A 13,935-nucleotide genomic window follows, 5' to 3' on the forward strand; every position below is an offset into this window, starting at 1 on the left:
TTTATGAAAATGGCAAAGGCAATTGAAGAGTTTCGAGTTATCTTTAAGTTGAAAGAGCAAACTGGGGACGGGTTTAGGTGTGTAAATCCGTTAAAAATCGCCGAGTCACTTAAAAATGTAGGCGAGGGCTTGGATGCTCGAGTGTTGGCAAATGGAGCACTGCTGGCTCTGTGTAAAAGCAAGGAGCAGATGGACAAAGTAGCCAAGGTAACAAAGATTGCCGGGAAAAGAGTGGAAGCAACAATAATAACAAAAAAGGAAATAATTCAGGGCGTATGAAATATCAGAGTGTGAAATAAAGGAAAGTATCAAGGGTGGGATTGCCTGTGAAGTAAAACGGTTTAAAGCTCGTGAAGGTGGAAATCCTAATGCCCCAGTATTAATCACGTTTAGTGGAAGTACTTTACCAGAAAGAGTGTTTATTGGCTGTTTATCATTTCCGTTTAGGAGTTACCAGAAACCTCCAATGCGATGCTTCAAGTGTCAGCGATTTGGGCATTTGGCGGCGTCATGTCACGGTAAGAGGCGATGTGCCAAGTGTGGAGGAGAGCATGATATTATGTCTTGTAGTGTACCTTCTCCAAAATGTTGTAACTGTGGAGGGTGTCATACGGCATCCTATAAGGAATGCCCAATGTATGTAAAAGCTAAACAAGTAAAAGAGGTGAAAGAGCAACACAAGATCTCTTATGCAGAAGCCGTGAAAAAGGTGGAGGCAAAGCCACAAGCCCAGAGTGTAAGTATGGCTCCTCCAAGGGTCTTAAAAAGAGGTATGGAGACGGGGGGAAGTTCTAGTCAGGATCCTATTGTAAATAAAGAGTCCCTTATGGCTTTTATTGTGGATGTTGTGTACGGATCACGTGGCAAAAATTCAAGATCTGATCTAATTAGGTGGGTGGTCGAGTCTGCAGTCCGGTTTTTGGGGCTTAAGGAATATGCCCCCGAGTCCCTGTTTAAATACATGAAGGAGACGCAGGAGGCTCAAATCCAGTCGAGCGTAAGTAGTGAGGTGGGAGATGGAGTAGAGGAGGAATCATTAAGTAATATGGAGGAAGGGGGGCTGGAAGCCTGGTTCAGTGGTACTTAGCTTAAATCTTCATGGTCTGCATCCTGCAATGGAATGCTAGGAGCCTTATAGCTAATGGGCAAGATTTTAAAAAGTTTGTCAGAGATTGTGATGTGAAACCAGATATATTGTGTATCCAAGAGACATGGCTGAAGCCATGCCTAGATTTCTCAATTCCGGGTTATAATTGTTTACGTAAGGATCGAGGGCATAGGTCTGGTGGAGGGTGTGCTACATTTATCAAAAAAGGTGTTCACTATAAACAATGTGAATGTGAAATTGCATTGGAATGTTTAATCACAGAGGTATGGAGCACTGAGGGGAAAATGTCTATTGTAAATTGTTATAACCCGTGTAAACCTCTGATTTTGGCAGAACTTGAGGAAATTGAGAGGAGGACAGGTAACTCTGTGGTTTGGGTAGGTGATTTTAATGCTCACAACCCTTTGTGGGGAAGCCAGGAAAGGGATGCAAATGGTTTAGTGGTAGAATAATTTTTAGATAGAAGCAATTTTGTAATTTTGAATGATGGAAGAGCTACTCGAATTGATATTAATACAAACAAGACTTCTTGCCTTGATCTCAGTTTTACGTGCCCTTCATTGGCAATGTTAGCAAAGTGGGAAGTTTGGGATGATGATACACTCGGAAGCGATCATTTTCCTGTTATGGCTACTTTTGGTAGAGCAATTATAGTAGAATCATCAGACAGATGTCACAGATTGGATTTTTCCAGGGTGGATTGGGACAAGTTCAGAGAAGGTACTAATAAGGGGTTGGATGGGGTAGATAGTAACGGGTCTATAGATAACATGTGTAAATCTTTGACAGATATGATTATGAGAGTAGCTGCAGAGACTATTCCGAGTAGAAGGTTGCCCCGTGATCGACTAATTGTTCCATGGTGGAACAAGGAATGTGCTGAAGCAGTAAGCAATAGAAGGAAGGCTTTTAAAAAGTTAAGGATGCATCCTACTCAGGAAAATGTTATTGATTATAAGAGGTGTAGGGCTTTGGCTCGGAAAACAATTAAGGGGGCAAAAAATAAATGTTGGAGGGAGTTCTGTAGTACGATAGGACCAAGAACCCAAGTTAAAGAAATCTGGGCTCGGATTCATAGAATGGTGGGGAAAAGGAGTGAGGTGTATTTACTGCTTCACGTGTAGGAAATGAAATCATTTAAATTGAACTTTGACTGTGCTAGCCTCAGCATTCCTGGCCAAGCAAAGGAACAGTAGAATCAAAGAACAGGTTTGTTCCTGTTATCACCTCTTTGTTACATTACGATAAAAAATAAACAATTAATCAATGTTTACTTGCTAAGTTTCCAAACTCTGGGCTCCGACCCCCTGCGGAGCCCAGGAGATTTAATCATCCCCACAGGTCACTCAGGATGTTGGAAGAATACCAGCTGTTTGTTTCTACCTCAAAATGAGATCATCATGTGAGGGTCTTATCACCTAAATGGACAAATGTTGCTTCCTTTCTTTGTGTCCCAGAAAAGGGTTGTTAAGTAATCATGTGACATCTGAGAACTTTGTGAAAGATATAAGCTTCTCTCTCCTGTTCTTGCTTCAGAGTAAATTTGACCCCGGCTGCTCTCACAGGGCTTCTGCCTCAGCCCTGTTCTTTTGATTCTGCTTGTGTTAATAAACTTTGTGTTATTATGCAAGCCAGTTTCTACGATCCCTTTTTTCCACACTACATCTTTTTCATCGTTCACTTCTCCACCTGGGGAAACCACGACAAATTTGGGGTTGTCGGGCAGCGGCTGCTACAGTTGTTCCTCCGTGTCTCGGTGGCCCGAGTTCATCCAACATCCTTGGTGAGTATGAGATGGGTTGATCAGTTGTGGCGCCATCTAGCTAAAGAGATGGTGAACTGCACAATTTTTACTCTAAAGTTAAATACTGCCTCTAGCGATACATATGGGAAACTGCATGCTTTAGTGGAAGCAATGTTGCTCTTTGCTGGTGTCATGAAGTTGACACTTAATTACTCGTTCATTTAAAAACAGTTTATTCTTTAATATTTGTACATTATAATTAATCATAATTATAATTGTTCCATAAGCTTGAAATATGAGTAAGATTTACAGAAATTTTTTAAAGGTTTCATTTTTTTAGTTTTGGATTTAAAGCTTTAAAAATGGTGATGACTTGTTATGAAACTGAATTTTTGTTTTTATTTTTTACATAAGGAGTTGAGAAGAGGAGTGCCTGAATCACAACTCCTAAGACACTGAAACACACCTGGTGGTTTTGACTTTGTGGGTGACACGATACCTGAATTCCAGTCGAGAGAAACTGGTGCGTTTATTCATGAAATTATTCAAATAGAACATTTGTTTTTGTTTATTTTTTTACACATTTATAGCGACACATTACCTTACACAAACAATAATAACACAATTTATTCACTTATATATGGCTTCACAGTGGTATATATGATACATGAAAGGACTTGGCAGTGGACTGAATATTGAATTTGTTTACTTTATTGAGACTAATTTGATTAGTTATCTGCAAGTTAGCTAATCTGTTTAAACTATCAAGTGAATATGGTGAATAATAATTTCAGTATCTGTGCTTAACTTAACTTTGATTGGGGATATTGATATCATTCCAGTTTTGGAGATGATTTAAGGTTTGATCAATTATATCATTACTATTCGGGTGGATTTATTCTCACATCACTTTTTCTGCAGTTGGCAAAGTTCAGTGACCATAGATTTCGTATAGCACACAATTTTTCGTTCGACATTAGATTTATAGTAAAGGAAAAAATAAGAGAAGTTCTTTATAATGACGAGTCCTTACATTACACAGCCATGGTCAGTTGAGGGTACCTTTAATCCAGATGTAGTTAACACCTTACAAGTCCTAGTGTCTACTTATAGAGCAAGTCAGAGGAAAGGAAAAAAGGGAAAGAAATGAAGCGAAGAAAAAAGACAAATTGAATTAGGCATACTGCAACTCTTTGAGATCGTAGGGCAAAGTTTATCTAAACTGGCAAATGACAAAAAGATGCAAAGCACACGAGACATTAAGAAAAAGGAGAAGACCACGAGCAAGTTGACAAAGAAAACCAACATATCTTTCTCTCATGCAACATCAGCAAAGAAGCCACCACCATATGAAAGAGAAGTACGTTTACGAATGTTGGCAAAAGCAGAAAGAAGAGGAGATCGATCAACAAAGCAATTAATGTCAGAGAAAGACGACACGAAGGACAATGAAAGTGAAAATGAAAGTGAAAGACATGAAAGTGAAGACGAAAGTGAAAAAGATGAAAGTGAAGAGGAAGTGGAAGGAGAAAAAAATCTCCAACGGAGTTTACCCACCAAAGAAAAGAAGAAGTCTCAAAAGTCAGACACCTGGAAATATGCACTACGTCCAAGAACCGAAAAGAAAGACGACAAAATGTGCCCGGTGATAGTTCGAGGACAAAATCTGGAGTACAAGCCTTGGCAGAATACTGACATGTCTGACATACTCGGAAAATTACCGACGCTTCAAGATGGTGCACACCCCTGGATCTCAAAGCTGGAAGAGGTTCTGGTGGGAACACAGCCAGCGATGGGAGATATTAAGAGACTTTTGGCCAGTCTTATTGGAGTTCCAGCAATGGAAGAGATTCTGCAATCAGCAGGCTTAAACAGATATGTTGCCACGTCTGTCAATGATCAAGAACGGTTTGCTGCAAGTCGAGGACGGGTGTGGAGAACCTTAAGAGGACTTTTTCCAACAAACGTGCATCCTGACAACATCTTCATTGAGCCACTTGGCCACCAAGAGAACCCGAGAGCATATGTGTCGAGAGCTCATCGAATGTGGAGAAACGTCACAGGAAATGATCCCGAATTGAACCAAATGGAGAAATCAATTTTAAGAGCCAAAATCCAGAAAAGACTACCCCTGACAGTGAGGAGCAAGCTGGCTGAAGTGTTTGGTCTTGGATGTATGACCAAAGGAATATATACAGATCACATCGCACATCTGGTGGAAGTGTATCGGAAAAAGGAACAAGATCAAGATACTCTCCGAAAACTCACCCAAATACAGTTGATCGATATAAAGAAGAAAGAAGAGAACCAAGCAATGGTCATGAAGAGTCAGACACAACCGACTCAAGTGCAACCACAACTACAACAACAGTTTCAGCAACAGCCACCTGAGGTTCCCATTGCCTCTTTCCAACAGCCATCGTGTGATCAACCACAAATAGGAAGAGGAAGAGGCCAAGCAAACTTTGGAAGAGGAAGAGGAGGAAACTTCCCACAGATACAAGGACCATGTCATAATTGTGGACAAATGGGCCATTTTGCTCGTGATTGCTACAGCTCCAGAGGAAGCTTCAGAGGAAACTTCAGAGGAGGTTTCAGGAATAGCTTCAGAGGAGGCTACAGAGGTCAACAGCAGCAAATCAGGGGACCGGTATACCCATTCAGGGGCCCGGTACCTGGTTTCTAAAGGTGCCAGCTGGTAGAGTTAGGGCCGAAGCAAGAATCAACAATAGAGGTGGAGAAATAAACACTCAACCATTGGAAGTTATGACTGATTGTGAAGCTGCTTTCACCTGTATTCGGCCAAAGGACGCTATACATCTTCCCATGTCTGGACAACTAGCAGGACAATAGGGGTATGAGGACGTGAAACAGCTGATTCCTCTCACAAAACCCAATCAAGCTCTGCTACAAAAATCAGAGACCTCGTCAGTATACTGGATTGGAGATCTAGATCCAGAACTGCTATAATCAGCTACTATGTGGGAAAAGTCCATCCTGGCAAACATGCCTAACACAAAGCAACCAGAGTATCCACATCATTGCACACTCAAATATTTCAAGAACACAGACCAAGCAAATCCAGAACAATGATTGAGTAATCAACCCAAACATGTTGAGCTGACTTCGTACTGTATATTATCGGGATCACAAGGAGCAGCTATGAAGATAAACATTAACGATTAGTAGTTTGTCTAGGTCAGATGATAACTCATGTACACAGAAACATCTCTGAAAGTTATATATAGCACTAAAACCTTGAACAGTTAGGGAAATGATGTCATTTATTGATATCACAGACTTTTAGAGCAGGAAGATATTACCTTAGAGAGATGCGCTACGGTAAATTCGGCTGAAAATTTGCCAACTCCAGAAGATGGGGAACCACATGATTGTGTGGAAAATTGCGGGTTTAAGAAAACAGATGGTTCTCAGATCCAACATCATACACAGGTATTGAAATTATTGCATGCAATGATAAAACCAAAAGAAATAGCTATAGCTAAGTGTGCAGCTCACAAACAGGACATGTTAAGAAATCAGGAAGGACTGATGGTAGTGCCTTCAGACCTACTGGGCCTAATGATTCAGGAAGCCCTTGGGTTAGCCCATGTGGCAAAGGGAGAAGTTAGGAGAAAGATTGCAAAAGTGTGTGGGGCTTTGGTTATAGATTATGTTGACATGATAAAACCAGTTGTGAATAGATTTTCACAATGGTCTGAAGCATGTCCAAGCAAACGTAAAGATGCTCAGTCTGCTGCTAAGTTTTTGTGTCGCGAAATTAAAGTAGATGGGGTTTACCCGATCGCATATCTTCAGACAACGGGAAAGAATTTGTGGATAAAACAGTAAGGTTAATTTTAGGAAAAAATTAGGAATTAAACAACGTTTAGGAGCTGTCTATCACCCACAAAGCCAAGGTGTGAATAAATGAATGTTGTGCTACAAAACTGCATTGTTGAAATCTGTTAGCACACAGGTTTTAATGGGGTTGAGGTACTTCTACTAGCATTAGTGATATGTCGTTTAAGTGGATTCCAAAGCAAAAAGGTCAATAGCAATTAGTTAGATCAATTAGACGGTAGAACAGAAAAAATGTCCACTATTCTAGCTAGGACTATAGCTAGTGGTATTATTGCATCAAATAAAGTTTATACAAATACATCAGTGATAGATCAGAATGTTTCAATAACAGTGATGACAATAGCTAATTCTATAATTTCTGATAATCATACCAGTGCAGCTGTGGAAATGAGTTCCACAACAAATAACTCAATGACAACTTTTTCATTGCCTACAGAGCCCGAAGGTACAATACTACCACCAGACATTACATCCCAATTTAGTACAACGTCTATAAATACAACTCAACAGTCTATTGAACAGTTGAACGCTAGGCTGAATAATATTGAGGACAGTTTTAAAGAGACATTAGATGAGGAGACTGATAACGACTGCGGTGAGATAAATAGTGTGAATACATCACCAGATGAGTATTCGGACGGAGATTTGACATCAGAAAAAATGTCTCAGAATTTTCGCGCCATAAGAAAGCGGGAAAAAGTGAGAAAACCTGGGATTTGATGCCTCAGTGTTGCAAAATTTAAATACATGGATAAGCAGAAATATGTGGTATTAGCAAATAACTCACTCCGTTAGAGAAATTACTGGGATAAAGCGTCCGGTTTAGTGAAAATTCCAACTCCAAGCACGTGGAATTCAATTTATGATTAATACCTGAACCTTTGCTGGCATATTGCCAATCACGATTGGTGACATGGCTGTGGATTCTTACAAAGTAAACACAATTCTGATAATTTGGTGGAAATAGCTGATTGCCTGTTCGCATGCAAAATTTACATCACTACAGTTGTTCTTCGCCAGTGGAATGACAGTTTTTGAATATTCTTGAATATTATGAAGATATTGTAGGTTCTGGGAGCTGCTATTTTATCACTTTGTGTGATTTTCTGTTGTTGTGCATTGGTACTGACCTTTCCTAAAGCTATGATACAGATGAGGAGGTGACAGTAGTGGTTGATGAGATAGTGGAGACTTATCCATTTTGATTGATTACACCATTCCCTGAACGATATTTTAACCAAGTGGTTTCTTGGTTAAAGGGGGGAACGGAAAGGAAATATGGAATTACGTATTAATAATGCATTAATTAGGCGTTGAGTGTTAAACATTAATCAAAAAAGATAGAGGAAAAAAAAAATAAAAAAAAACAACAAAGAAAAATTAGAATTTAGCTATCATGTGGTGTTTAATGTTTGTGCAAGATACTGGTCAGATGTTTTTTACCTTCCAGAACAAGTGTGGGAGTGATGGGGCTAGATGATTCTACCTGACTATATGAACATGGACACCTCAAACATGGACACTCCAGTTATGGACACTGAAGGACAAAAATATGGATGGCAATCCACAAAGAAGCCGTCATGAACTGTGATACTGAACGATAAGTTAATGCTGCCAAAGGAATATCAACAACAACAATTGTCCAATGTATTCATATGTGTCCTACATGTTTGTGATGTTTATTGTATTGGAATATGTTTATTACAATGTATTCTACCTCATTAATGATTTTTACTTTATACTAGGTATTTTAACGAATACACATTTTAGAGTTTGCTAGATAGTTTAAAGTGCTTATGTTGGGACCTCAGGTATTGTGATTTTTTTTCCGGTTTTTATTTGAAGGGCCAGTGGGGCTTAGGCAAGGAAAGGCTTACTGTGAGGTGCGATGGGTCGACCAGACCTCACAGTGGGCAACCTTTTGTTTGTATCTGAGGTTCTCAATGTGTGTACTTTATGTAGATGCACGAAGACATTTAGACATTTATGTTTTTCCTTTCAAGTAATAACAAATCAACTAAATTAGAGCTAAGTAAGTCTATAGACTTGGAGTTAAAGACTGATAAATATAAGATAAAATAAGGCATTAACTAAATAATACTAGTTTTCTCATTTTGATTGGTTAGAGATTTATTAAAATTGGCAGAGGATGATATTTGAAAGGATCCTTTTCACATTTGGAAATTTTACAGTATGATTAAGGCTAAACATGATGAGGGGTTGTCATAACCTTTAAGACTATTTATAACATGGTTGTTATCTTTGTTTTTTCGAGGTTGATGGACCTCGAAAAGGGGGGAATGAGGTGTATTTACTGCTTCACGTGTAGGAAATTAAATCATTTAAATTGAACTTTGACTGTGCTAGCCTCAGCATTCCTGGCCAAGCAAAGGAACAGTAGAATCAAAGAACAGGTTTGTTCCTGTTATCACCTCTTTGTTACATTACGATAAAAAAATAAACAATTAATCAATGTTTACTTGCTAAGTTTTCAAACTCTGGGCTCCGACCTCCTGCGGAGCCCAGGAGATTTAATCATCCTCACAGGTCACTCAGGATGTTGGAAGAATACCAGCTGTTTGTTTCCACCTCAAAATGAGATCATCATGTGAGGGTCTTATCACCTAAATGGACAAATGTTGCTTCCTTTCTTTGTGTCCCAGAAAAGGGTTGTTAAGTAATCATGTGACATCTGAGAACTTTGTGAAAGATATAAGCTTCTCTCTCCTGTTCTTGCTTCAGAGTAAATTTGACCCCGGCTGCTCTCACAGGGCTTCTGCCTCAGCCCTGTTCTTTTGATTCTGCTTGTGTTAATAAACTTTGTGTTATTATGCAAGCCAGTTTCTACGATCCCTTTTTTCCACTCTACATCTTTTTCATCGTTCACATCTACCTGGGAAAACCACGACACGTCACTCTGAAATCTGGCTGCAGAAGACGGTGCAGTACCTGACAGACTGCAGAGGAGTGAAGAGTGCCATGGAGAAGGGTCTGATTAGTCCTGTGACATTTCCACCCACACCTGCAATGCTTACTGTTCCTAAACACAGGTGGCTGATGCAGGTGTACGCCCAGGATGTTCTTCAGAGGCTGGAAGAAATTAAAGCAGCCATCACGTCCCAACTTGGCCGCATTTTAAAGACAAAGACTGCTGTGGCAACAGCTTTCTTAGGAGAATGTTCGAAGAATGGAAACATCTGAACATCCGGCTCGACATTTGGCACTTTATGAGGAGGTTTTGGGTTGGCTGCACAACTGATTCCCACCAGCTGTATGCCACTTTCATGGGTCGCCTCAGCCACTGCATCTTCATGTGGGATGAAGACAACCTGAAGGCCCTGAAAATAGCGAAGCAGTCAGAGCTAGAAGCTAAAGGCCGAACTCCATCTGAGGCAGATGTACTCCGGTCTATCAGCCAAAGTGAGCTTGCCCTGCACTGCAAGAGGACCACCCGTGGTGTTCGGGAGACACAGGTTCTCATTGAAAGGCTCATCCAGGGCTTGGATGGTGACAACGGTCGTGACACTCTGGGAGTCCCACTGATAAACTCAGCAAGAATGAGTGAAATCGTTAAATCCCAGAAGAAACATGTCACCTGCATCCAGGATCCACAAGGGATCCAGCTTTACCTGCAGACGGGAAATGTCCTGAAGGGAGGTCACCATCTGCCCACGTACCGCTGTGCCTGAGGTTCTACGTCACTGGAGTCTTTTCATCTTCACCTGAACCGTTTCATCCCTGGTAAACATTGTCATACTTTATTTGTTTTTGTTTTTCTTACAAAAGTATTTTGTGACTACACTGAAATAAAACATGACAGATCCTAAAGAATCAGATTAATTGCAAGTCTTCTAATGATTATAAACAGAAATATGTTGTTGGAACAATATGTATGATGAATATTTTTTTATTCTCTGTTTTCTGAATTACTTTATAGGGACCCTGGCAAGTGATGTCTTCTTCCAGGCCTATCTTTTGGATGGGCTATCAAGGTGGAATGAGGACCGGGCTGTGGCAGCATCAAAGGATGAGCAGTCGTGCTCATACAACCATCTGCTCCGTCATGCTGCTAACACCCTAGCAGAGGAGGTTCTGGGCGAAAAGATCATCCCTTATGTCGGGCCAAGACAATACACAGGTTGATTATTGTTATATGATTGTTTGTTTTTGATTTCTTCAACTTATGCTTTCATCTAATGTTTAACTTTTTTTGTGTTCTTGTTTGTGCTTTTTCTTTTCTTTTCTTTTCTTTTCTTTTTTTGTCTTGTTTTGTTAAATCATCATTTTGAAGGTGAGCTTATAGGTGTGGAATACCTCTATCAGCAAACTGGCAAAGTTCTGCAGGACTACAAAGTGGTCATTGAAGAGTCTGAGACCACTGAAGTTGAGATAGATGAGGGCTTCACAGGACATGACAGTACCCACACTAGAGGCAGAGCAAGCACTTCTCGCCTCACAAGCATCTGCAGCTGTTCCTGGTTCCTCAGCAGCTCCATCTCCTCAGGCTACTGCCTTTGTGCCTCCCATTCCCCCCGTTATCCCTCTGTTGCCAGTGACTCAGTCACATGTCGCCTCATCATCAGCTTCTGCAGCTCCTTCACCTGCTGTGACCGCTCTGCTCCCCCATTCCACACAAACAGTTTCTCCTGCAGAACAGTCTAGTGAGTTTTACACAACTGTTTCTAAAATCTCACGTTTTGCTTATTTTTTTAAATTTAAAATGTTTTACTCTAAATACTTGTCTTTTTCTTTTAGCATCAGCGCCATCTACTGATCCATCTCCACACTCCTCCTCATGCCATGTAAGAAGTTGTTTACCTTAAAGAAAAACAAAGAATAGCTTGGATTGATGAGTGTGCACTGCTGTCATCAGTGGTTCTTTTTTCTTGTTTTTGTTTTTGTTAGGATTGGGTTGGCCCTGATAACATTGAAGGGTATGGCGCAGTGCAGGATCTGGCTGATTACTTGGCTGGACTAAGAGACCACCGTCTTGCGCTGACTCAGGAGGAATGTAGTCAGGTCATTGCTCTGTGGCAGGAACTGGGGGAGTATGACAAAAAAAAAACTGTCTACCCAGCTCGACACCAGACCAGCCTGAGCAAGGGACGATTCCGGGCTACAAAGAAGATTGTGGCTCCAGGTGTGGAGAGCACCAAAAGGTGAATTAAACTAGGAAAACACAATATCTGGGTTATGTAAAAAAAAGTTAAATATAATGTAAGTCACACATTATTGTAATGTTTTTAAAGCATACATTATTTTTAACTACAGGTCTTTCGTCGTGGCTCACAGTCCTGCACAGTGGCCCGACTGCAACAGAGTGGTTGAGGCCATCTTTGTCAAGCTTTTTGCATCTACCCGAGCACTGTGCGCTGTGAGGGAAAGAAGCTGTCAAGATACACTGTGATGATACGCACGTACAAAAACATCAGGGAGTGCGTAGTCACAAACGCCAGGCTGATGAGCGAGACCACTATACAGCTGCCTGAAGTAAATGCTGCAACAGTTTCACAGTGGTGAGTAGGATTTATATAAATATACATATTTTATGTAGAGATGATTTTGTTGACCACTAATTATGAGACTTTTTTTTGTTGTTTATGAAACTTTATTACATATTCCAGATTAAGGCCTCGGGGACATATTTGTCTTATGTAAATCACATCAAAAGCAAGATTACATTTTTTTGTGCATTTTACAATGTAGAAACTTTTGTTTTCATATAAATTATTTTGTGTTTTCATAGGTACTGCAGGCGGTGCAAGGCACAGGAGCAGGATATTTTAAAGCAGGGTCTTCCAGCTTTACAGGCCCCAATGGCAGCTCCATCAAGACTTCCACCTGCCCTGCAGAAAGGACAAACTTTTACATTTGGCTCTTTAGCTCAGCCTCATCCTTTTGTGCTGCCACCGAACACTGCTGGGCAGGCACAACTTAAAGGAAGACCACCATCTCAGCCACCACCACCACCACAGACATTGCTCTTTTTTCATCCTGTTCCACCTGCCCCTCCAAAACCCTTCATTACTTCCCCTCTGACATTTCAGACACAGGTAACACCTCAAGCGGTTCCCTACACCACACAGCAGTATAGGAAAAGACAAATGGAGGCAGAGCAGTCAGGTATTTTTAAAAGAAAATACACCAAAAAGAAAGACACTATAGTTTGCAGCAAGTGCAAAAAGGACAGGAACCCTCCTACACATCGCCAGTATTTTGGCAACTGGTATTGAGAAGAGACTGAGACTCAGTCCTATGATGAGTGGAGGGCTTTACTGGAGGAGTGCAATTATGGCAAAAAGTAAATAAAGTGGGAAATGAGGAACCTCTTTCCTCCACTCTCATCACAGGGCTGAATTTGCTATTTGTAAAATAGTTTGTAAATTTGTAAATAACTGTAAATAATAGATAGTTTTAAGTTTTTTAAAAAAGTATATATTTCAAGTATTTTATATCTGTTTGTTGTTGGGAATTTTTCTGTTTTATACTTTATATTTTATATATATATATATATATATATTAATACATATATATATATTAAATTTATATATATATATAAATCTAACATATATATATACATATATATGTTATATTTATATATATATAAATTTAATATATGTATTTACATATATATATATATATATATATATATAAATCTAATATATATATATATAAACTATATTCATCCCTCAGACTTACTCTTGTCCATTGAAACTGTTCATTAAAAAAAACACCATCTTAACCAATGTATATACTAGAAAACAGCTTTTAATTAGATGTTACTGCACAGCATGTGATTTGTCTGTGTCTGTGTGTGCGTGTCTGGTGATCTCTGATTAATTATGTTTGTATGGTAGTTTTGCATAAACGTACAGTCTGCTGATGGCTTCGTGATGTCCAGTTATGAATGCAGACTTATTTTATTTTTATTTATTTACAGTGATGTACAGGTGATAACCAGTGACTGTATATGTGATAACCTGGGATTAAGCAGGATCGAACCCGGTATCTACGGTATTGTTTTCAGATTTATTGTAGCCTTACCTGGACTAACAGGTCATGGCCTGTGTTTAACCATAAAGGCAGTCGACCACCAGAGAACGCTTTAACCTTTGTCTTGTGTTAGTGTCAGCACTGACTAGTTTTTAGTTTTTAAATACATAAAAGAGTCACATTCATGTGTTTATTGATCAAGGCTTTTTGACTTTGTCAGGAACCT

General features: G+C 39.8%; 2 protein-coding genes across 2 annotated transcripts in view; one reads left to right on the top strand and one right to left on the bottom strand.

The window, feature by feature from the left end:
* Positions 1-13,935, bottom strand: part of LOC114459559 (NACHT, LRR and PYD domains-containing protein 3-like) — a 629,510-nt gene that overhangs the window by 559,805 nt on the left and 55,770 nt on the right. The window lies entirely within an intron of this gene.
* On the top strand, positions 10,391-12,744 carry LOC114459567 (uncharacterized). The gene is made up of 7 exons (XM_028441777.1): positions 10,391-10,457; positions 10,654-10,854; positions 11,008-11,377; positions 11,472-11,518; positions 11,622-11,875; positions 11,988-12,232; positions 12,463-12,744. The coding sequence occupies exons 3-6, from the start codon at positions 11,110-11,112 to the stop codon at positions 12,121-12,123; spliced, it is 705 nt and encodes a 234-aa protein (XP_028297578.1). The 5' UTR covers positions 10,391-10,457; positions 10,654-10,854; positions 11,008-11,109; the 3' UTR covers positions 12,124-12,232; positions 12,463-12,744.

The sequence above is a fragment of the Gouania willdenowi genome, unplaced genomic scaffold (assembly GCF_900634775.1).
Source record: "Gouania willdenowi unplaced genomic scaffold, fGouWil2.1 scaffold_32_arrow_ctg1, whole genome shotgun sequence".
Classification (NCBI taxonomy): domain Eukaryota; kingdom Metazoa; phylum Chordata; class Actinopteri; order Blenniiformes; family Gobiesocidae; genus Gouania; species Gouania willdenowi.